Source organism: Gopherus evgoodei, chromosome 6 (genome assembly GCF_007399415.2).
Source record: "Gopherus evgoodei ecotype Sinaloan lineage chromosome 6, rGopEvg1_v1.p, whole genome shotgun sequence".
Taxonomy (NCBI): domain Eukaryota; kingdom Metazoa; phylum Chordata; order Testudines; family Testudinidae; genus Gopherus; species Gopherus evgoodei.
Genome location: NC_044327.1, coordinates 45,864,753 through 45,886,770, shown reverse-complemented (window position 1 = coordinate 45,886,770; position 22,018 = coordinate 45,864,753). Strand labels below are relative to the sequence as shown.

General features: G+C 40.2%; 1 protein-coding gene across 3 annotated transcripts in view; it reads right to left on the bottom strand.

Annotated features, from left to right (window-relative positions):
• NTRK2 (neurotrophic receptor tyrosine kinase 2) overlaps positions 1-22,018 on the bottom strand; it is a 271,563-nt gene that overhangs the window by 69,959 nt on the left and 179,586 nt on the right. Inside the window, exon 13 of one of the 3 annotated variants that reach the window (XM_030566649.1) lies at positions 15,665-16,193. The exons of the other annotated variants lie outside the window; for them this stretch is intronic. Within the exon in view, the coding sequence (XP_030422509.1) occupies positions 16,183-16,193 (11 nt within the window). The 3' untranslated portion in view covers positions 15,665-16,182. Of the gene's footprint in view, positions 1-15,664; positions 16,194-22,018 lie in introns of those variants that run through there. 3 annotated transcript variants of the gene reach the window in all.

The following is a 22,018-nucleotide window of genomic DNA, read 5'->3' as shown; positions in this document are numbered from 1 at the left end:
TGCATGGATTATGTATAGGAGTGATTGGTATGGTCTGCACTCCAGCTTTCCTCAGCTGGCATATGGTCTCTACGGCACCATAGACAGCTGGGGCAAGTTAGAGCAGTCTTTAGGCTGTACTGGAGCATAGAATCTGGAATCCATAATTGGTTGTTGGTTCTCAACTTCGACTATTTTTCCTCCTCTCCCGGGTTTCTTGGTGTGGGTGAGGAGAGTCATCCTCTGGGGTCAGGTAGTGCCAGTAAAGCACTCTCTCGGGCTTCCACAGCCTGTCAGGGAAACAACAACAGAGTAGCCAGAACTACTTTCCTCTCATGAAGCGTACCTGATGACCAAAAGGAAGCTGCTGAGCAACCACAATAAGGAACAGTAGATGCTCAGACCCCTTTGGGCCCGCACTAGGGCTGCTTCAGGTGTCCCCTCCTTCCTATCAATAGGGCTGATTCAGACATTTCAGATTTAAAATCACAGGGTGTGGCTCAGGAGCACACTTCCCATTCATAATCAAATACACATTTTCTTCCTAACAGTCACTCTTGACAGCCACAATGTCAAGCCTTCAGGGCCAGACCACAGGCTGGACACTACTGACGCAAGCTAGGAATGGCTCCCTGTTTTGTCATGATGGTAGTGCATTGCACCAAAGGATTTCATTTCTGTGAGACTCTGGTCTCAAATCCCTTTATCAGTCCAGTCCTTTAAAGTGTGTTGTTACTGTTTGACATAGATTTTTTTGGTCCTGGTCCTCAAGTGCTGTAAATTGGTATGTTGACATTGAAATCGACGGAGCTATGACAATTTAAACCATCTGAACAGGACCGGCGCTAGGGGTTTGAGCGCCCTAGGCGGACGGCAATTTCGCCGCCCCGCGCGTTGGTCCCGCGGCTCCGCTGGAGCTGCTGCAGTGGTGCCTGTGGAGGGTCCGGTGCTCCGCGGCTCTGGCGGACCTGCCGCAGTGATGCCTGCAGGCAGTCCACCAGAGTCGCGCGAGCAGCTGACCGTCCGCAGGCGCGACAGCTCCACCGGAGCCGCTGAGCACCGAATCCTCTGCAGGCATCACTGCGGCAGCTCCACCGGAGCCGCCTGCCACCCCCTCCGGCAAAACGGCGCCCACCAATTATTCTGGCACCCTAGGCGATTGCCTAGGCTGACTAAATGGTAGCGCCGGCCCTGCATCTGAAGATCTGACCCTTTATTTTCATGTCCTCTCCAGCACTGGGATTTTTAAAAAATAAAGGATGATAGAAAGTTATAACAAGAGCCAGACTCAAACCTTCCCCTGACAGATGAAAATCTGTATTTACTGTCTTACATTCATCTCTATTCATATTATTAAGTATTCACCACAAAATAAATATCGAGTCTGGACTGCAGTCAAGTGTCTTGGAGAAAGGCCAAATTCAGCAAACATGGAGCATGTTTCAAAGAGAAATTAAGCACCATGCCGAAATAGGGTGCACATTCCTGGGTCACTGGTGCATGACTTAGGCTTTGTGGCTCACAGCATGCCTGAGGTATGCCGCAATAGCCTAAGAGTTCACATCCTGTTGGATCTAATTGCTCTGCTTTCTTTGCCTTTTATTAATTGTTCCCGTTCCGATTCAGCTACTTCAAACTGGGAAATAATTGATTGAGTAAATAGTCCCTTACCATTAACAGAAGTCTTCAATTACTGCTCATGATACAGGGATATTTTGGAAATGATGCAGTTCAAAACTCTTCAGTCATTATTTATACAGTTCCCAATGGTTGGTATTAGAAAAGGTTGAGGAGAGTTAATAAATTTACATCATATAGGTTGGTTGGGGAGTGGTCCAATTGTGGTCAGAGAGACCAGACCGCAGTCTCCTTTGTGCCAGTAGATAAGGAGATTCTGAGGAGGCTGGGGAAGGGATGATCTCAAAGAATATTTCAGTTATTGATAAGAGGCTGGAACTCTCTTCATCTGAGATATTGGGTCTTTTACTCCACACCAGTTTTCTTGAATATTAGTATGGCAGTGGCTAAGGTGGCATTGGAGGGATTTGAAGCACTCTAAGAGCTACTAGACAGACTAGAAAAGACTCTTCAGCAGCTTTATCAGCTCAGGGATCTTGCACTTGCCAAATAATGATATTATTGCCACATTCAGGACTCTGAAGGACTGTGACCAGTTGCTCCATCTTTCATCAGGAAGGGGCTTGAAAATTCCTCGTGTCATAGCATTGGTTCCTAGTCAACCATTTCACTTTCTTTTGGGTCTTCCTCTCCCTCCCCCGGCCCCACCCACATATCATTAAGGACTCCCTCATTTCCTTTCACGGATGAGAAAGACAGGTCAGATCCACTTATCACATATCACATTTTTAAAAATGTGTGTCCCATCTAGTAACTGTTGTTAGGCAGAGAATGTGCGGGAAATCCTGGCCCCATTGAAGTTAACAGCAAAACTTTCATTGTGTTCCTTTTAATATTATCACAGATGGATTGCTGATAAATAAATCAGACATTTTAACTTTGTTCTTTTCATCTCCATTTGAAACACAGAGAAGCATCAGTGTTTGACCCAGTGGTGAAGAGATTTTATTGTCAAGTTTCTAAGAAGACATCACAATGGAGAGTAAAATAAATAAGAATTGTTAAATATTGCTTTACAGAGAACTCACAGCTACAGCAAAATACTCTTATATAAAACAACTATTGGGTAAATAACTTGTCCCATAACGAACTGTCAAATGCAAAACACAGCATCCCATCATTCCAAAGCCGTGTATGTCAACTGCAGCAAAATAGATCTGCACAGAATACGTATTTGCAACTTGTCATATCGTATCTATCACAGTTACCTTTCTGTGCAAAATGGAGTGCTAAATAAATACAAAATGGCAGTGAATGTGACTAAGTGGGCACAGATTAAATATAAGAACACCACACATAAATCAAATATATACAATACGATGCGACAGAAATATGAGCAGAGGAAAAATCCAGTTAGCAAACACAGGGCCCAATCATGCTGCCATTGACTTGGGTGGGAGGAGACTCTAGAAGGAGATATTCCAAAAAACCTTAGAGTCAAATTCTGCTCTTAGTGTGATTACTCAGGAATTATCTAGGGGTAGGTTTATAAAGGCACAGGTACTCAACTCCCATTGACTTTGAATGGGAGGTGTGACAGTTGAGACTTTAAAAATCTCCCCTATACTGGTGGAAAAGGTCTCATTTCACTACAGCAACAAGATTGGAAGAGCTAATATGAGTCAAAATACTTTAGGGAAAAATTAGAGATAAAATGTAAAGTTCAAGATAAACTAGATAAACCAGACAAAGCAAATTGTTCAAGACAGGTAGCAGTGTAAAATTATAGCCTCCTCCAATTAAAACAGGGGACTAGTAAATTGGAGTAGGGTGTGGTGGGTTGGAGAAGAAACAGAGAGCTCCTACTGATATCAGTAGAGAATTCTACATGAAAGGACCTATTCTCATCTCCAAGCACATGTGTAACTCTCGTTGACAATAGAGAGAATTAGGCCCCTTACAGTTATTCAGCTAAATATATTACACTCCGGAAGTCATATTTTAAAAGATGCATTGAAGGCCTCACCCTTCAAATACTCCCACTGAGCCTGGTGTTTTGTAGCTCAGGTAGTCTATTCTTGGTAGAAAGAGTTTACGTAATCCTTACACAGCATCCTTCACACACTGGAATGAAATCCTGGCTTGAAGTCATGGATTGCTGGACACTTTGCAATACAAAATATTAAAATTTAATAACATCTATTTTAACAATCAAAAGCAGCAGCAAATAAAAATGTCTTCTCTTAGATTTTGCCGAGAGAGATAGGTCCTGCTATACAGTTGTATAGATTTTAAGGCCAGAAGGGATTCATTAGATTATCTAGTCTGACCCCTGTATTACACAGGCCACAGAATTTCAGCCAGTTTCCCCTGTATTGAACCCAATAACTTGCGTTTGACTAATGCATATCTTTTAGAAAGGTATCCAGTCTTGATCTGAAGATACCATGAAATGGAGAATGCACCACTTCCTTTGGCAATTTGTTCAATTGCTAATCACCTTCACTGTTAAAAAATGGTGCATTATTTCTAATTTGAATTCGTCTGAATTTAACTTCTATCCATTGGCTCTTACTATGCCTTTCTCTGCTAAAGAGCCCTTTTAGTGGTGAGTATTTTCTCCCTGTGAAGGTACTTCACACATTGTAATCAAGTCACCTATCATTTTCTTTTTTGCTAAACTAAACAAGTTGACTTCTTTAAGTCTCTCACTGTAAGGCAGTTTCTCCAGCCCTTGGATTGTTTTAAAGCTCTTCTCTTCTTCAAAGTGTGGGCACCAGAACTGGATGCAGTATGTCCATATCAGTCTTGCCAAAGCTATATACAAAGGTACAATCACTTCCCTACTCCCACCCACAACTCACACATTTTTCATTCAAGGAACACATTAGCCCTTTTCCCCACATTGTTGTACTGGGAACTCATGCTAACTCGCTTGTCCTATTTGATCCTTATATCCTTTTTAGAGTCACTGTTTTCCAGGATACAGTCTCTCTAATTCTGCATCTGTGTAAATCTGGAGTATCCCCAGTGAAATCAATTACAGCTGTAATTAAAAACAGAATTTAGCCCTATAATGCTTTAAAATAACAGAGTAAGGAAATGTTTTATTATACTTGGTTAAGACTATAAGTGGAAAACAATGGCTGATAAGAATTATTTTGTGACAGGCTATGCAATGTTAGAAATATACTTTACAAAAACTTCTTTGCAACAACTATTGTGCAGTGAGATATTTCAAGGCGCTGCCCTCAACCCTCTTTTGCCATTTGAAGCAGACTCAGAATTAGTAGGTATAAGTGACTGGATTGGATTGATTTGATCCGACAGCTTCCCAAACTTGAATAGCATATGTCACTCACCAACAACAGGGTTGGATTTCAGAGATAATCCTGTAATGAGAGGCTACAAAATCACTGTGGATAGGGTAGAGGTAGAGCATCTAGCCTGATGACCTCCTGATTCTGAGGCAGCACTTGCTCTAGCCTTCTCACTGCTTTAGGCAAAGTGGAAGACTTAGCCCCATCCACAGGCATTCACACACCAATTTAGTGTAGCTAAGCACTTTGCTGCACTTGGACATTGACTGGCTGTTTTACCTTTCTTTACAGAGCTGGCAATGTCTTGAAGCAGAAATCTTAGCTCATCCCTGAGTTTCCATTTCTTTTCTTTCTGTTTCTGTTTTTGTCCCCTCCACTTATTTATTATCACCTGCACTAATTATTATTACTGTTACTGCCCTATTATTGTTTAATATTTATATTATCACCCAAAACACCAATCTGGATTGGAGCCCTGTTGTTCTAGGCATTGTACAAACAGAGGTAAAAACAGTCTTTGTCCCAACAAGATTGCAATCTGATTTGAAGCAAGATGCAACCAGGGCATGAGTCATCATCAGTGAAGTCAATGGGACTCTTGCCATTGATTACAGCAGGAATCCGATCTAATCTCCAATGAGCGTAGAAAATAATAGGAGGTGAGAGAGACTGAAGGTAATGTTTGCACAGTCACATAGCTGGCTTAACACACAACTTGATGGAGGTATTATTTTGTGAAGAAATAAATAGTATCAGCTGCCCCAATTGACCATCACCTTGGCCCTCCTTAGTTGGCTGATTTCTTGTAGCTGTCACAGTAGAAGTGAGTCTTGGGGAGGGATTTTATGGCTTTGTTGAGGAAGGGTCTTCCATGCGTAATGGGCAGCATGGAAGAAGGTGCACAGACATTTGTGGGAGAAGTGGACAAACAGGCTAGTGTCAGGACTGCCTTTGATCTGAATTTAAGTCTTTCCAATTGCACTAGACTTAAATCTTCCTGTGACCTTCCTTTAGAACCCACAGCTTCCACTGCCTTTACAAGATGTTATGCTGGCATAGAGATGCAGCACTGCACTCTTCGAGAAATGGTTCTTGATTATGGATCTTCACCTCTAAGGTTTTAGTGGGCTAGGCTTTGGACCTCTATATTCAAGAACTGACAGCTAAGGTACAGACATTTACTAGAGCATATTAGTGGCATCTCTCTAGGTGAGACTCAGTAGTTGTTTTCTTTTAAGGTTTATATTTGAGAGGTTTTGGATTAGTTACTGCTTCTTGCACGGGTTGTGTAGGATTTTGCATGTGTTCCTCCTCTGGTATTTATTTCATTTGGCCTATGGGGGGTGCAGGAAGTGGCGGCCAGCACATCCCTGGGCCCACGCCGCTTTCCACAGCTCCCACTGGCCTGGAACGGTGAACCGCGGCCAGCGGGAGCTGTGATCACCTGAACCTGCAGATGCTGCAGGTAAACAAACCGTCCTGGCCTGCCAGCAGATTTCCCTGATGGGCTACGTGTCAAAGGTTGCCGATCCCTGGTCTAAAACAACTGGGATGTATCAGTGAAATGGAGAGCCAAATATGGCTCACCATGTTCCAAGCAGATTGCAGACATTGTGTCACTCTCCTCTCTTGCTTGATTTTTAAAGCTTACTAACACTTTTCAGATACAGTGTGGTAAATCAGCTCTAAGCAAACAATCCTGCTGGATTTCCAACCATCCCTTACCTTTGTGGGTGTATCTATGCAGCTATATGTTTAATATGCTACATAGCGGCAGACGCATTTCTTTCAACAAATGACTGATTGTAAAGCCTCAAGGCTATTTTGTGTGAGTCACTGTGCAAAATGATTGCTGGTATTATTTCATTGTGGCTAATTCAGTCACTCTTCCATGTGTAAGTTAATTGGTGTGAGACAAATCTCACTTACCATCACCATCTTTCTCTTCCCTCCCTTCTTTCAGCTCAGATCAAGAAATCTTCTGCCTCAGCATGATACTAATCTTTAGGGATCTCCTGTGCTGCACACAGGAAAGAATGAGAATGTATCATACAGCACATCTTGTATGACAGAAGACAGAGGAGGAGAAAGTCTAATATAGGGATTTGGCACATCCCGTCAGGGAAATCCGCTGGCAGGTCAGGATGGTTTGTTTACCTGCAGCATCCACAGGTTCGGCCAATCGCAGCTTCCACTGGCCATGGTTTGCTGTTCCAGGCCAATGGGGGCTGTGGGAAGCAGTGTGGGCTGAGGGATGTGCTGGCCACTGTCCCGGCCCACCAGGGACTTTTCCTGATGGGTCACGTGCCAAAGGTTGCTGATCTGTATTCTAATAAATACACTGGCTTCAAACTATTAACTCTTTTCTCTCTTAGTTTCCAGAAGTGAGGATTCTCTCTTATATGTTTGATCTCACTAAACACAGGCACCCCCAACTTTGAGGAGCAGGAATTGAAAACAATGTCATAAATTCAGGAACATTGGGCCAAATTCAGACCTGGTGTAAGTGGGTGCAATTCTACAAAAGTCATTTATACTATAGTTGCCTCTGCTCTCTTTTTTCTCTTTGGTTTTGAAAGGTGCAGAGAACTGTACCTCCATATGAAGTAGGACAGCAGGATTTACTTCCAACTTTTAAAGATGACTTACAAAAGAAACTTGAAAATTGAATTTAGGACCTGATCCAGTGAGGGATTTAAACATGCTTAACTTGAAGTCAATCAGACTATGCATGTGCTTAAAATTAAGCGCATGCTAAAGTGCTTTTCTGGATTGGCGCCACAGAGCACTATCAGCTAATCTGCAACTAAACTTCTTTGAGCGATGTCTGCTGGACAGTTCTGAGTTCACTGTCGCAGCCCCATGAAGTCTCAATCTAAGAAATCTCAGATGTCAGAAAAGTCACAGTAGAATCAAGCCAGCCCATAGAACACCAGAATAGTCTCTACAGGTTACCTGTAAACAATACAATACACCACTTCTCCTAATAATTTGTACCCCATTTCCCCAAAGGAACTCTTACAATTCCCATCCAACTAACTAGGGTTAAATACGTCTCAGTCACTAGCCTGGCTGTTAGGTTAATCCCTTTGCTGCTGAGTTGCTGCCTCCTATTAGGAAAATATAATATTATTCACACTTCATAACTTCATTTTCTTTGAGGTACTCCAGGCAAACTGTCATCGGATGGGTTGAGGTTTTTTTTCCTGTATTCCTTATATTTTAACTACATTATGGCTATTTGATTACTCATTCTTATCATTCCGTCCCTGTCCTTTCCCTGGGATGGATACTCTCACAGGTTGCAGTCAGGCACAGAGGCATGCTTGGAGGCAATGCTGATATCTGTTGACATTCTAATGCGGGAGGTGGGTTCTTCCTGAAGAAGAATTACAAAGAGGTAATACAGACAGAAGTCATCTCCCTTGGCTAACAGTTGTGTTTCACTGCTTGGCCAGGGAAAAGAGAGCCCCATCAGGCTAACAGTTCCACACCCATCACACCCCAACCTCTGTGGCTGATAAATAAATAATGGAAACTGCAAGGCAAGAACCATTCCCCTTCATCCCCCGAGGCACACTTCAACTGGTTGATCCCTAACATACACTATCAGTGGGGGGCTGCCCTTCCGCCACCCCGGTCCCCTAGTGATCAGATTCAGGAGGAAAAGCTCCCCACAGTCACTTCTCAACATGGAGTAAGAGTGGAAAAGACGTTCAAAAATACTTGTATGTTTCATTAAAAAGAAGACAGCCCATTTTCCACTTTTGGAGACAAACAAGGGGCTAACTCTAATGCTAGGGCTGTAATAAAGACCTGAGCAGAGGGATGACGGATGAAACCATTAAAAAAATGCAGTGTCTGGGATGCAGTTTCTATGAACTCTTCTCCCCTTCAGCAGTTAAACTCCCAGAGGCAGGGTTCTTGTTGTTGTTGTTTATTGTATTCTATTTTCCTTAGACAGGTTGGTTCATCACTTTTCGAGATCATGCAGCCTACTGGAGTGGGGAGCCGGGCCCAGCCCTATTGACAGGAGCCACGGGAGCAGCTGCTGTGGGATGTTTCTCATTTTATGTCACTTTAATTGTGGTTTTTCATTTTATTTCATGTTATTCTGCATTTGCAAGAAAGACTGGGCTCTACTGATGGGCCCCAAATAGTAGCTTCTTCAGGGCCCTTCATGTAATTTCAGAATGCCACCATTTACTGAAAACAAAAGCAGCTTCAACCAGCAGCACGTACAAGGTACAGACACATTACACTCTCAATTATTGCTCTACTGCGCCAGGTGTATCTAGCACACACTGCAAAGCAGGCAGAGATTAACGTAGTGTAACAGTTTAATTATCCTAGTGTATATGAAATCATAGAATCTTATCCTGCAACCCTTGCTCATGTGATCCTCTAGCTGAAATCAAGTGGTTTGCAGGATTGAACATGACTAAGGGTATGGCTACACTACAGAGATTATACTAACATAGTTAGGTCACCATAGCTATGCCAGCATAATCCCGTAGTGTAGATTCACTCTACACTGACTGAAGGGATTTTTCCATCAATATAGGAACACCAACTCCTTGAGCGACAGTGGCTCCATCAGTGGATGCGTTTTTCCATCAGTAGAGCTGCATGTACAGTGTGAGTTAGGTTGGCATAGCTATGCCATTCAGGAGTGTGGTTTTTTCAGGCTCCTGACCACCGCAGCTATGTCAGCCTATTGTAGACCAGGTCTAAGAATTTGCAGAATCAGCCCCTCAATAATTTTAATGTACTTATTGATTTCACTTTTGTGATTTTGTACATACCAGTCATAAAGATATCCCTTCCATTTCCATACGAATGTAGTACATGCTTGGTTCTTCTCAGTTAAAATAATATAGTGAATGTCTTTGATACTTTGATAAGTAAAAATTCAGCTGAAGAATACTGCTCCATTGACTGCCGGTGTTGTTTTGTGCCCTCTGAACAGGGGAGGGATAGCTCAGTAGTTTGAGCATTAGCCTACTAAGCCCAGGGTTGTGAGCTCAATCCTTGAGGGGGGCCATTTAGAAATCTGGGGCAAAAAAAATCTGTCAGGGACAGTACTTGGTCCTGCTAATGAAAGTACTTTCAAGGTCCCTTCCAGCTCTATGAGATATGTATATATTTTAGGATACTATAAAATGTTTAACTGTTTGCATGATAAAAACCTTTGGGTTCTTTGTGGAAAAGGTGAGTAGATTTCTACGCCTACGATGACTATACTCTTTGGAAGTTCTGAGATGGTTGAAACAGTGTTGATGGTCTGAAAAATCTCCCCAAAGCCTGAGGTTAGGTAGGTATGGTGGTGTAACACTGCACTTACCTCTGACTGTGGAATTTCTGTAAATACACAACTGAGTCCTTGATTAGATCATGACTGGAAACTAAACCAAACTATCACACAGCAGGATTTTAAAATATCTGAAAAGATTTCAGAGTCTCCACTGATGCCATCTGGATAGGTAACTATTTTCATGGCCATTCAAAGAGGAAACAAAACCTGGCCACACAGATGAAGACAGGAAACCCAGAGATGCAGCTTGACATAGCGAATAGAAGGAAATTCCCATAGGTCTCTTTTGAGAAAATTCTAAGCTTTTTCCGTCTTCATCCCTCAGGTTTAGCACATCCATGTACTAACCTTCCTCCCCTATAAAATGAGTTTTGGAAATCTGCTGTTCTGTCTAGCTCTGGCCACTGCTTCCTGGATCTTTGGCTGAAGTTCTGATTTCCTGATCATCAGGCTTATAACATGATTGCTGGCTCCTTTTTTATTTCACACTGAAATGCTTTATAAATGGGGCACTTTAAAGACATTATGATTAAAGATTTGAGCCTTGATCCTGCAAAGACACACGTACAAAACTTTATACACTATGAGTAGTCCACAATGGATACTAAAATGAAGTATTGTAGCAGAAGCAAAAAGCTTAGAAGGTCATGTACAGTAGTAAATGAAGTGTCCCGCTCAGACTCTGTGAACTCCAACATTGTCTTTTTGATTCATTAGAACATAGGCTTGGAAGGGACTTCCCTGGTCAGACAGTCCTGTCCCTTTCCATTTTAGATAATCCCGTCATCATAATCCTATTCATAAATGTATCAAGCGCCATCTTAAAATTAGGTTGTTTGCTCCCACTACTCCTATTGGAAGGTTGTTCCAGAACCTCACTCCTTGGGTGGTTAGAAACCTAATTTCCATCCCAAAGTTATTCATAGCTAGATTATATCCATTTGTTCTTGTGCCAGCATCAATCTTTAGCTTCCAAAGCTCTTCTCCCTCTTTGGTGTTTACTCCCATGATGTATTTATAGAGAGCAATAATATCCCACACAGCCTTCATTTTGCTAGCCTCAACAAGCTAAGCTCTTTTAGATTGCTTTTGTAAGATGAGGCTCATTAACCACTTATCTGCCACTTTCATTTACCAGGTCTCACAATGGGACTATCTATAGTGTGTGAAGTGTGATTTTGTGTGGGATCCAGCAAATGGTCTACTGGATTTTTTCTTCAGACGTATGATTAATAAGGTTTTTTTTTTTAATTGTCATTGACAAGTATGGTATGTTTATCCTCAAGAATGAACACAAATGCACTAACAAATGCCAGTTGTGTGGCAGCAGTTATATGTTGGCGGCTAATGCATTACAAAAAGGCCCATTGCCTTTTATGGGAACAGCGGCTCTCTAAAGTGCCAAAGTGACAGCGACCTCCCACAGCCACGGAGCCAACAGTCAACAATATAACCGACCCCTAAGCAGGGCTTTTGAAGCTGAGGCCCATGAGGAAGCTGAGGCCATGCTCAGTCACTGCCATTATCCTTTCAGCACCTATAAGTATCTCTTTTTTGAGTGGATAATTACAACATCCTGTGCCAAGCAGCTGTCACTAAGGAGAAGGAGCTGCCTAAACACACCATAATGCAAGTTTGCTGGCTGATTTATCACACTATAATGAACTCAGTTACAGACTTCTGAAGCATGGGATAGAGAAAGAGAGAGACTGAGAGAAACAGCAGTGAGCGTTTTGTTCTGGTCAGTTAAAAAAGGGGAAAATATCAGATTTCATCATCTATGCATGCCCAACCACAGCCGCAGTCCACCGTTGCAGCCACAGTCCATCGAAGGCATGTATCCACGGAAGCACAGAGATCCAACCTCCGTTGGAGATGAGATCTCCCTGAATGTCAGCATGCACGTGTAACAGGGGGGAAACGTAAAGAGGAATGGCAGGAATGGCTGAACGAACTTTACTCGAGCTCTGACTTATTATGCCGGTATAATGGACATGACCTAAAAGAAGGTGTTAGGTTTATAAGCAAGCTGAGTTGGCAGCTCTGACCAATTATGGACAGTAATTTTTATGGTGATGGCCAGAACACATGTATCTTCTTCTATAAAAGCTTCATCAGTGTTACCATAAATCATAGTCACCTCTCTCCCTTTTACTCTTCATTCCTGAAGAATAGTTGCACTTGAATCTTCTGTAACACTCAGTTCAGACTCAACTGAATGTAAATGCGACTCCTGGGTCTCTTCAAACGAGCAAAATGTGTGAACCAAGGAAGATCATCTCCTACCTATCTTCTATATGGCTGCTGCTGTTTTTAATACTTCCACTGCCTCACTACAACTGTTGTACAGCATGACATTACAGCACAGTTAAAGACTCTGCAATCAGGAAGCACAGCAAATGTAGGTATTTCTCTCTTCATTCTTTTGAATTTAAAACCCTTACATACAGCAATATATATCAGCTGGGTTCTTTTACCCCATATTTAGTTACTTTGTTCTGGCATCTTATGGACCAGTAACTTCATAAACAGTAATAACTAGCTGCTATGTGTAACCAGTTAGGAGTAATGCAAGTCAATTGGGGGAGTTTATCACTAAGGGAAATATAAGGTACTGTAGTTTTTATTGTTACCAGTAAAACAGCTGGATTTTTGGTATAATTCACTCTGAACTGGGACTTGCAACTAAGGAAATGGAATCTGCATATTTATAGCGAACACAGACTGTACTAAGTCAAAACACTGAGGTAAATGAAGCTCCTAGTTATTATTCAGTCTAACAGAGAGGTGTCATCATGGTAGATTAACAGAATCATTTACAAAGGTTTATAAGTGATTCAGGGCTGGCCTGTCCCCTTCAAATGTTACCAGGAGTAGAAAGGGGGAGTTTGAAGTTGGCCTCTGGAAAGGCTGCTGCATTTAGCATGCTTTTTGTGGCAGTACATGATAAAGAAGCGGACGCTTCACTTTATCTTTTATACTCCAATAACCAGAACGTACCTCAAACTATTTCTAGGCATGCTGTGTGTCTAGTCTGCATAACTAGAGGAAGGAGTTTTAACGAGAATGGGAAGGGGTTAGAAGCTAAAACAACTATTTACAGACCATTTAAAGTGGTCTCTGTAACGTCCTTCCGCAAACATATCTTAAAATTGAACTATCGTTTAGTGTGTTGATATAATCATTGCTTTGGTCATACTGGCTGCCTTAAACATTTCCTTAGACGTGAGAATAGTACTCATCTGCCTGTTCCAAAAATGGAAAATCCAAAAATATTTACTAATTTGCATTTTCCTTACAGACAAAATATAGAGAAGCTATATTGTTGACTGTTACTGTATAGAAGCCTAGACAGACACACAGAGCAGAGGATTTGGAGTCATAACTCCAAGGTTCTATTACCATCTCTGCCAGTGACTCATATAGCCTTCAGTGAATCCTTTAATCTTTCTGTGTCTCATTTTCCCCCTCTGGAAAATGGGGATGATAATGGTTCCTTACTTAGCTGACGGGAGGATGGTGGAGTTTTTTTGAGGGTTAATTAGACAATGTATATAAAGGGCTTTGAAGATCTAAGTATTAAGTACTATAATAATATGAAGCTCTTGTATAACATTCTGTTTTCAAAACAATGGTTTAAATTCCTTCTTGGTGAAGTGCCACTAACTTCAATGCCTTCATAGAGAAGTTTGAACATATACTAAGCTACAGTATGTGGTTTCATTCATTTTTGTTTGTAGATCTTCTGATCTCAGAGAGACGTTTTAAATGTATTAAAATACATTCAGAAATAAGAATAAATGGAAGAACAAAATGTCTCTTAAAAAAGGATTTTACAACACTGTTGCCTTTTACATTTCCATCACTGTTATCTGACACAAGGTGGGGCCCAATCCTGTTCTCAATTACATGGGGTAAATCAGAAGTAATTTCCACTGAAATCTGGAGTTATTCAATATTTACCTCTATGTCTGTGACAGGAGAATCTGGCCCAAATCTTGAAAGTACTAAGAAATTCAGAGTATCATACAAAAAGAAACCTGCCATGCATCCAAAGAAAACCATGCTAAGTCTGTTGCTTTGTTAACTGTGAAACATTATTCTCTTACTCCAGCATTCAGGTGTTGGTTTACAGTCTTTTATATATCATTCTGGAAAGAAATAAACAAGCCTTTGGGGGTTAATGTTATACATCCAGCACTCCAAAAACTGTTGATATATTTTCTCTTTCATACCTTTGTAAATGTAAACAAGTCAAGATTTTTGAATAGAAGTGCCTGGAATGCTTCTCTCTCATAGTATTCCAATGTGGTAGGTCTTCAGGCTTCAGATTCTGAAAAAAGTCCTGTTGTTACAGAAACTGGGAAGATGATAAATTGCATTCTAATGGTAGCAATTCAGCCTTGACACATTTCTTACAGGTGAGGTGAATCTTCTCAGTGGATGGATCTCTTTCTTTTCTTTCAATAAAATTGTTGACCAGAGTTCTCTTAAAAGTAGCAGAGTAGCTATAGGCAATCTGGGAAGAATATATATATTTTTGTGGTACTGAGAAGAGAGTGATCTGATTCTAAGAACAGATGGGCAAGATTCAGAGCCCCAGCTCAGAATATCCCATAACTCTTCATCTCCAGAACAAGGTCTGGACTTCTGTGGTTCAGACCCATCTCTAGTAAGACAGCCTGATCCAATTTCCATTAAAATCAATGAGAATCTTTCCATTGACCTCTGTGGGAGTTGGATGAGACCCATAATGGCCAGTCTAACAAAGAATCACAAAAGGTGCAGCTTGCAGCAGACAAAATATCCTGATTACCTTGGGAAGTTATTTCCTTGAGCCAAAAGGAAATAATAGAAAGAAGGAATTAACCATACGTTATTGCTATATGAGGTTTGTCATTGTTCAGGCAGTTTGTGTGGAGGCAGGAAAGCGAGAAGTCTTTTTAGCACAGGGTTAGTGTCTGCAATGATAAGTGTCAGGGTGAATTGCTGAAGGCTGATGGGATTGAAAAAGGGAAGCAGGGGAAAGATTAAATATGGAAAGGGTGAAGTATCATGAACCCCGGATAAAAGGGAAAAGAGGATGACTAAGCCATCCTAGTTCAAAAGAAAGGGAATCTCTGGACTTCAGTTGATTTGTAGCACTAATCAGATTTCCTCCCATTTTCCCACTTAAGCATTTTAGGTACTGTTAATTTAGATTCATTAATCTTGAACAGCCTGTAGCAGCTGCTCAGCAACTGGCCAAACATCTGTCTAGAGAAAGCTCCACTCTGTGAGTTTGCACACCACTCTGATTAAATACTGTCCATAATTCAACAAGAAATTGTCTATTTTCCTGTATCATAGCTAATGTAATAGCTGCTTTTGTTGCAGTCTTGACCTTTTTTATGCTGGACAACCATTTTTTTGGGGAGGAGGATGCTGTAGAAAAAAAAGACAAACTTTTGCTAGCTTATTATTCACAACTTCTTGTGACTATGCTTTATTTTTTGACATGACACATGGCACAACTGCTTGCCTGACGGAAACACTTCTGCGTCCCATTTGGTTATTGATCCTACATCTTCAAAAGTCTGTGACTCTTATGGAGGTTTAGCAGGTTCAGTTCCTTCATCCCCCCTCCCCCTCAGCTGCAGCATGACAACACTTGCCAGTGCACAAGTGGTGGCTGTTGGCTTGGACATTAGATATGGATCTGGAAAGATTACAGAATTTTGCAATAAATTCATCATGATCAAGCAGTAACGGTTAAAGCAATCATTATCCTCGCCAAAGGAATAAGAAAAAACAAGTCTTCACATTTCTGATATCCTGTTGCATCAATAAACAGGCTGCAACAAGCAGAGAAAGTGTGAGCATGTGCTTCAAGGTCTTTTCAGTTGCTATGGTACAGTTTCTTATGGAAAAATCCTTGTTCTGTATGGTGTTTTTCCTGCCTCATTTGGGGATGGCAGAATCGTTCCTTGTGTCACCTGAGAAACCGGGATGTCAGTTTCCACCTATTGGTGAGAAAGAAACTGATCAACAGCAGAATTCAACTGAAAATCTCCTTGGGTAGAACTTTCTGCTTTTGAGGCCAATGGGAATGTCATACCAGAGTGGAAGGATGGTTTTGGCTGAGGTGCTGGATTGAATATCAGGAGATCTGCCTTCAATTCCTGGATCTACCACATATTTCCTGTGTGACCTTGGGCGAGGCATTTAACCTCTACGTGCCTCAGTTCCCCATCTGTAAAATGGGAACAATAAATCTTCCTTCCCTCATTCTTTGTCTTGTCCATTCAGCCCTGATTCAACAATTTGTTGCATGCAACAATCTGCCAGAGGGCAAAGGACTGCAGGATCAGGGCCTTAGCTTTTAAGCTCTGAGGCAGGAACTACCTGTTAGTATACGCGAGTACAATGCCTAGCACAATGAGGCCCAGATCTTGGTTGGAGCTTCAAGGTGCCAATATAATGCAAACAAGAAGTAATAAATAATAAAGAATTGTGCTTTCCTCTCCTTTTAAGGAAAAGAATACCAACACAGACAAGAAGGAAAAACCCCAGCAGTAATGAATAGTTAAGCACAAGAAAATATATTTGCCTCTTATAGGGTTAGTGTAATCTATTTTTCTCATAGAGTGTATCAAATATATTGCACAGATACTCAATATAAATACTGCATGATAGAGTTATGATAGTGGTAAAAGTAACTGGAGAGAAGGCATTTTCATTATGAGACCTAATTTCAGGGATTAATTAAGAACATTTATATTTTGGGCTGACATATTATCTTCACCAAAGGAATAAGAAAAAACTGGGCTGCTGGAATTTCCCACCCCTCCCCAATCCAAATGTAAGTTATTTGTTGTTTGGTTTGGTTTATTTTGAAAATGTGGTAAAATTCCATTTTGTCATTTTTTATTTATTGTAATGTAAAAAACAATAGTTATAGCATTTTTTGCTATCAGATAACTCAAAATTAGTTTCCTTAAAACTTCAAACTTGCTACAAGCTTAGGTTATGGCAATGGCAGTTGCCTTAACTGAAGAAATTTAGTTTGAAGATAATAAATGTATAAGCACTTAAAAAAGACAGTCCCTCACTATCTTCTAACAACATTCTGGGATGCAGAGAGTTAACCCAGATATGTGTAAACACAATGAGAAGTCCTTGTAGCACCTTAGAGACTAACAAATTTATTTGGGCATAAGCTTCATGGGCTATAACCCACTTCATCAGATGCATGGAGAGGAAAATACAGTAAGCAGGTATAAATATATAGCACATGAAAAGATGGGGAGTTGCCTTACCAAGTTGGGGGTCAGTGCTAACGAGGCCAATTCAATTAGCACTGACCCCCAACTTAGTAAGGCAAATCCCATGTTTTCATGTGCTGTATATTTTACCTGCTTACTGTATATTCCACTCCATGCATCTGATGAAGTGGCTTATAGCCCACGAAAGCTTATGCCCAAATAAATTTGTTAGTCTCTAAGGTGCCACAGGACTCCTCATTGTTTTTACTGATATAGACTAACATGGCTACCCCCTCTGAAACCTGACACAATGTGCAATAGTATGATTGCCCTCAGTGGACCAAATTCTCTGCTGATTTAAATGGGCACAGCTCCATTGACTTCAATGGAGTGTCATCCCTGAAAACCAAAAAGATCTGGCCCAGTATGACATCACATGCAAATATATACAATCACATTTTTAATGGTTTCTCCTACCTCAACAAAAGAGCAAAGAAATTAAAGGAAAATAAGTGTAATAATGTGACATGAAATAGACATTCTCTGCAGGGAAATCTTCAGTTCAATTACACTTTTTGATTTTCCAGTTGAAAGAATCAAAACAAATTTTCATGTTTGGAATCAACATTTCAAAATGAAATAATATATTTGGTTAAAAAGGGTGATTAAGAAGAAAGAAATCCATTTAGTAATATTTATTTGAAATGAAAATTTCATTTTAAAATGGTGACATTTCAATTTTGTTGAAAATGTCCAGTTTCCATGCCAACATTTCTAATTTGAAATTTCTGGGAATTATTTATTTCATGAAAACGGCCAATGTTTCGACTTTTGTTCTCCTTTGAAATGGAAAGTAACTTTGAAATGTTGAAATTTCCCATGAAAGGAAAAGTTTGTGTTTTGAACAGCTTTACTTCTGTGCATTTAAAATCTCAGCTGTAACATATTATTAGCACATAGATTTGGGAAAAGGTTGTGCTAAATATGAAATAATACAGTAAAGCCTAGATTATCCTAGTCCTAGATGAATACACAAGGAGAAAAGAAGATATAAGGAGCCTACTTCCTCTATCTCTTTGCATTTTTATGTAGGAACGAAGCACTCAAGGCTTCCAGCACACAAGGAGTGGGTGCCAAGCCTGAAAAAAGAAGCATGCAGGCAGATCTCTACACCAGTATGGAGTTCCACTAACTTCAATCAGAATGAGTTTTTCTCAATTTTATCCAGCAATCACTACCTTTGGACTGCTAATAAGCAGAGAAAATTTCATCTCTAAAGAACTCTGTTTGGAAAATTATGTGCAACTGCAAAGAGGCTGGGAATGGAAGCCAGAACTCAGCATTAATTGTGCCAGACATCAACAACAAAAACTGTTAGCATAATTGGGTAAAAACAAGAGAAGGGCTTGAACCAAAACCCAAAATTTGGAATACATCTGAACGCTGATAGACTTTGTATCCACATCTGAACATTGTGACTCAAATCCATCTCCAGTGAAAATCTGTTATTCTCCACAAGTGAAAATGGAAGCAGTCAAAAAAATAGGCTTTGAAATTTAGCTTTGCATGCTGGAAATATGTAATCAACATATAAGCATGGTCTTCCCTTTCACTGAGACAGTACGTGCACCTGTTATTCCAATAAAATAACAGAACTTTGGTACAGAATAGTAACTTTTTGTGTTAATCCCTCTCTTTTGGCTTATGATGAATACTGGGCCTTATTGTTCCTCATTCAGTGTTGCCACTGTTTTTCATACACATTTATGAAACAAAGAAAATCTTGCAGCAGCTCTTATCTACATTTCTATTACTACTGCAAGTCATGAATATTTTCTCAAATCCCAGCTAATTAATTTAAGCATCTGAACCAATGATGTTCCCTTTGTTGTTAAGTTTCTCTTACTCCATGCCCCCGGAGCAGTCACCACTCTTTCCTCACAGACATCTCCTGTAGCATAGCTGTGGGCAGAGGGAAAATAATAATAATAAAAAATAAAAAACCTGAAGAGCTTTTTGTTCCTCTGCTGTCCTGTACTTTACTGATCCTCGCATATTCCCCAAAATCAGAGACATTTTATAATCATGACCATAAATGAATGCAATCAGGGATTCAAGGGGACTTCCCTCTTTAATATTCAGTTTAAAAGCTATAAAGCCATATCAACATGTGGTTGAAGCTACAGATAGAAGGCCATGCCACACTGACCTCCATTTCCCTTAATTGTGGCCAGAGTTCTGGCTCGGCAGAAAAGTGGCTAGAATTTCCTTCATAACCTGACCAGCGCATTCAATTATCTGGCTGTCAGGATGAAATGCAGGCGGGAAGGAAAGCAGCAAAGAGCAAATCATTCCTGTGAAAGGCAATTAAAAAGACCTTTAATCAAACACTACAACTGTTAACAAGGCAGGTGATGTATCAAAAGCAATGGTAACTCTCCCAAATTCTTTTGCTTCTGAACCCCAAATTCTTCTCTCATACTATCAGGGAGGGTAGAAAGCTATTTAGTAACTTTAATTTCCTGAACTTTGAAGTGGGACAGCTGCAAAGTATTGCCTTAATTAGAGACATAATGATATGAAGAGTAAATGATCACTAGGCTTGCCCTTTTGTTTTTCTTATCTTCAATGTCCTGCCTTTCCCCCACCCTGTCTTTCCTTCTCTTTGTCTTGAAGAGGAATATTTGTACACATCACTGTCTCATAGGGTGCCACTTATTGGAGCCTTTTCTGGTTATTGCTTGGATACGTGCAAATCATGTGCTTTTGTATTTTTCCTGTAGTTTCCCTATTGTCTGAGTGTGATTTATGTGTTTCAGCTTTGTGATGTTAGTCCAGTTTTGTCCCATCTAATGATTTTTATTAGTGATTGTATCTAAATGTTTATATTTTTATGACAATTGCCATGAACATTGGTCATCCATAACAACATGCCAGTTGCCTTAGATAATACCTAGAGATCAAAATAATTCATTCCCTGAATTTGCAGTATTAAAAGATATTCCTTATAGTAAAGCATGAGGAAATGGAGTGAATATTGTTATCACAGAGGTAATAGTATCTATTTATCAAAGCTAATTGGTAAATTTTTAAGAGTCTCCACAATATATAGTTTGTTCTTTATTTTCATTATTATGATAACTTATCATTTTAAGAGACTAGATGTATTAATTTCTCTGTATTTATGTGTCATGTTATAAGCACTTTTTTTTTTTAATTCACACACTATTAATATCAGATTTGTTTTTTTAAGTTTGCTTTACCACCTTATTACGTGAGGGGAAAAATGGAGCTCTTGTCTTAGCTGAATCAAATCATGCTCTTCTGTGGATTACAATAATGGAATTATGTTGAATAAACCTCATCGGCCCAAAAAAATAATCTTATTTATGGCCACCCAGCAATTTTCCCTATCTAAACAATATGTAAAGGGAATTTCAATAGTTCAGCTGCATCAGGCTGCAGAACTGCTCAGCTGCACAATACTAAACAACTCCTTAATTTATAAAAACTAATTCCAAATAATCTGTTGTCAAAGACAAGCAGAACTGTTGCTGATCAGAGATGCAAAGAAAACAGCACAAGCTCTTTTTGGCTGGAATGGGTTCAAGCAGGTTTTGATATATGACTTTCTTAGCATGATTAAATATGGTGTGTTTTTTAGACTATTAAAATACTGTGCGCAGCTAGAAGTTCAGCTAGTGCCTGCAACTGTGACGTGATTTATAAGAATTTGCTAAAATTAAGACTACGGAGTAGTTCAGGATGGAGACTTGGAGGGATGGAAACGGTGAGGGACCGTTCATGAGTGTGGCCTGAGAATGTTCATATTATATTTCTAAATCAAGGGGACCAAGGGGTATATAGTCTCCATTTCATCACCACAGAAGCCTGAGCTTCTAGATGAGTGTTCAGTCTAAAATATCATCCTCTCTTGTATTTTAGACTGCATTTCCTCCAAAATAACTGTCCCTCTCCCTTCTCAATAAGCATGCAACATCTTAGGATGGAAAGAAGCTCATGCAGGAAGACATTTTGTTCTCAATACTCCTCTGATTTTTCTCTCTCTCACTGAGGAAAGTTTCAGGACACTCAGCCAATCTTTGCGTAGTCAGCTGAGGTTTTTTCCTTCTCCACTGGAGATCATGGAACAAGCAAACTGACAACACCCAGCACTTGAGATGATTTAGCTGACAAACAACACAGATTCTGACTTGTGTTTGTATATATTACATACACACACACACAGGAAACTCAGATACAGCATAGCAAAATATTCCCTCAAAGACTTTTATGGCTGTTTGGAAGGGAATATACAGCTGATGAGGCCAAGAATTTACTGAGGGTGGGCATGATTTTGCAATAACAACCCTTTTTATATGGTGCAAAATAAGTATCAAATGCTTGGGCAAAGCCCCCTTCTCTAAACCACACAAAAAAGCACCAGTAAAATTCCAAGGTTTCTCCACAAACTTACTTGGCATTCTTAAAAATAACACCAAGTGCTTTTTTTAAAAAAGAATTGTATACTTTTGATGCATCAAATTTAATTAATCTCCAACACATATTCAAGGCTTGAGATG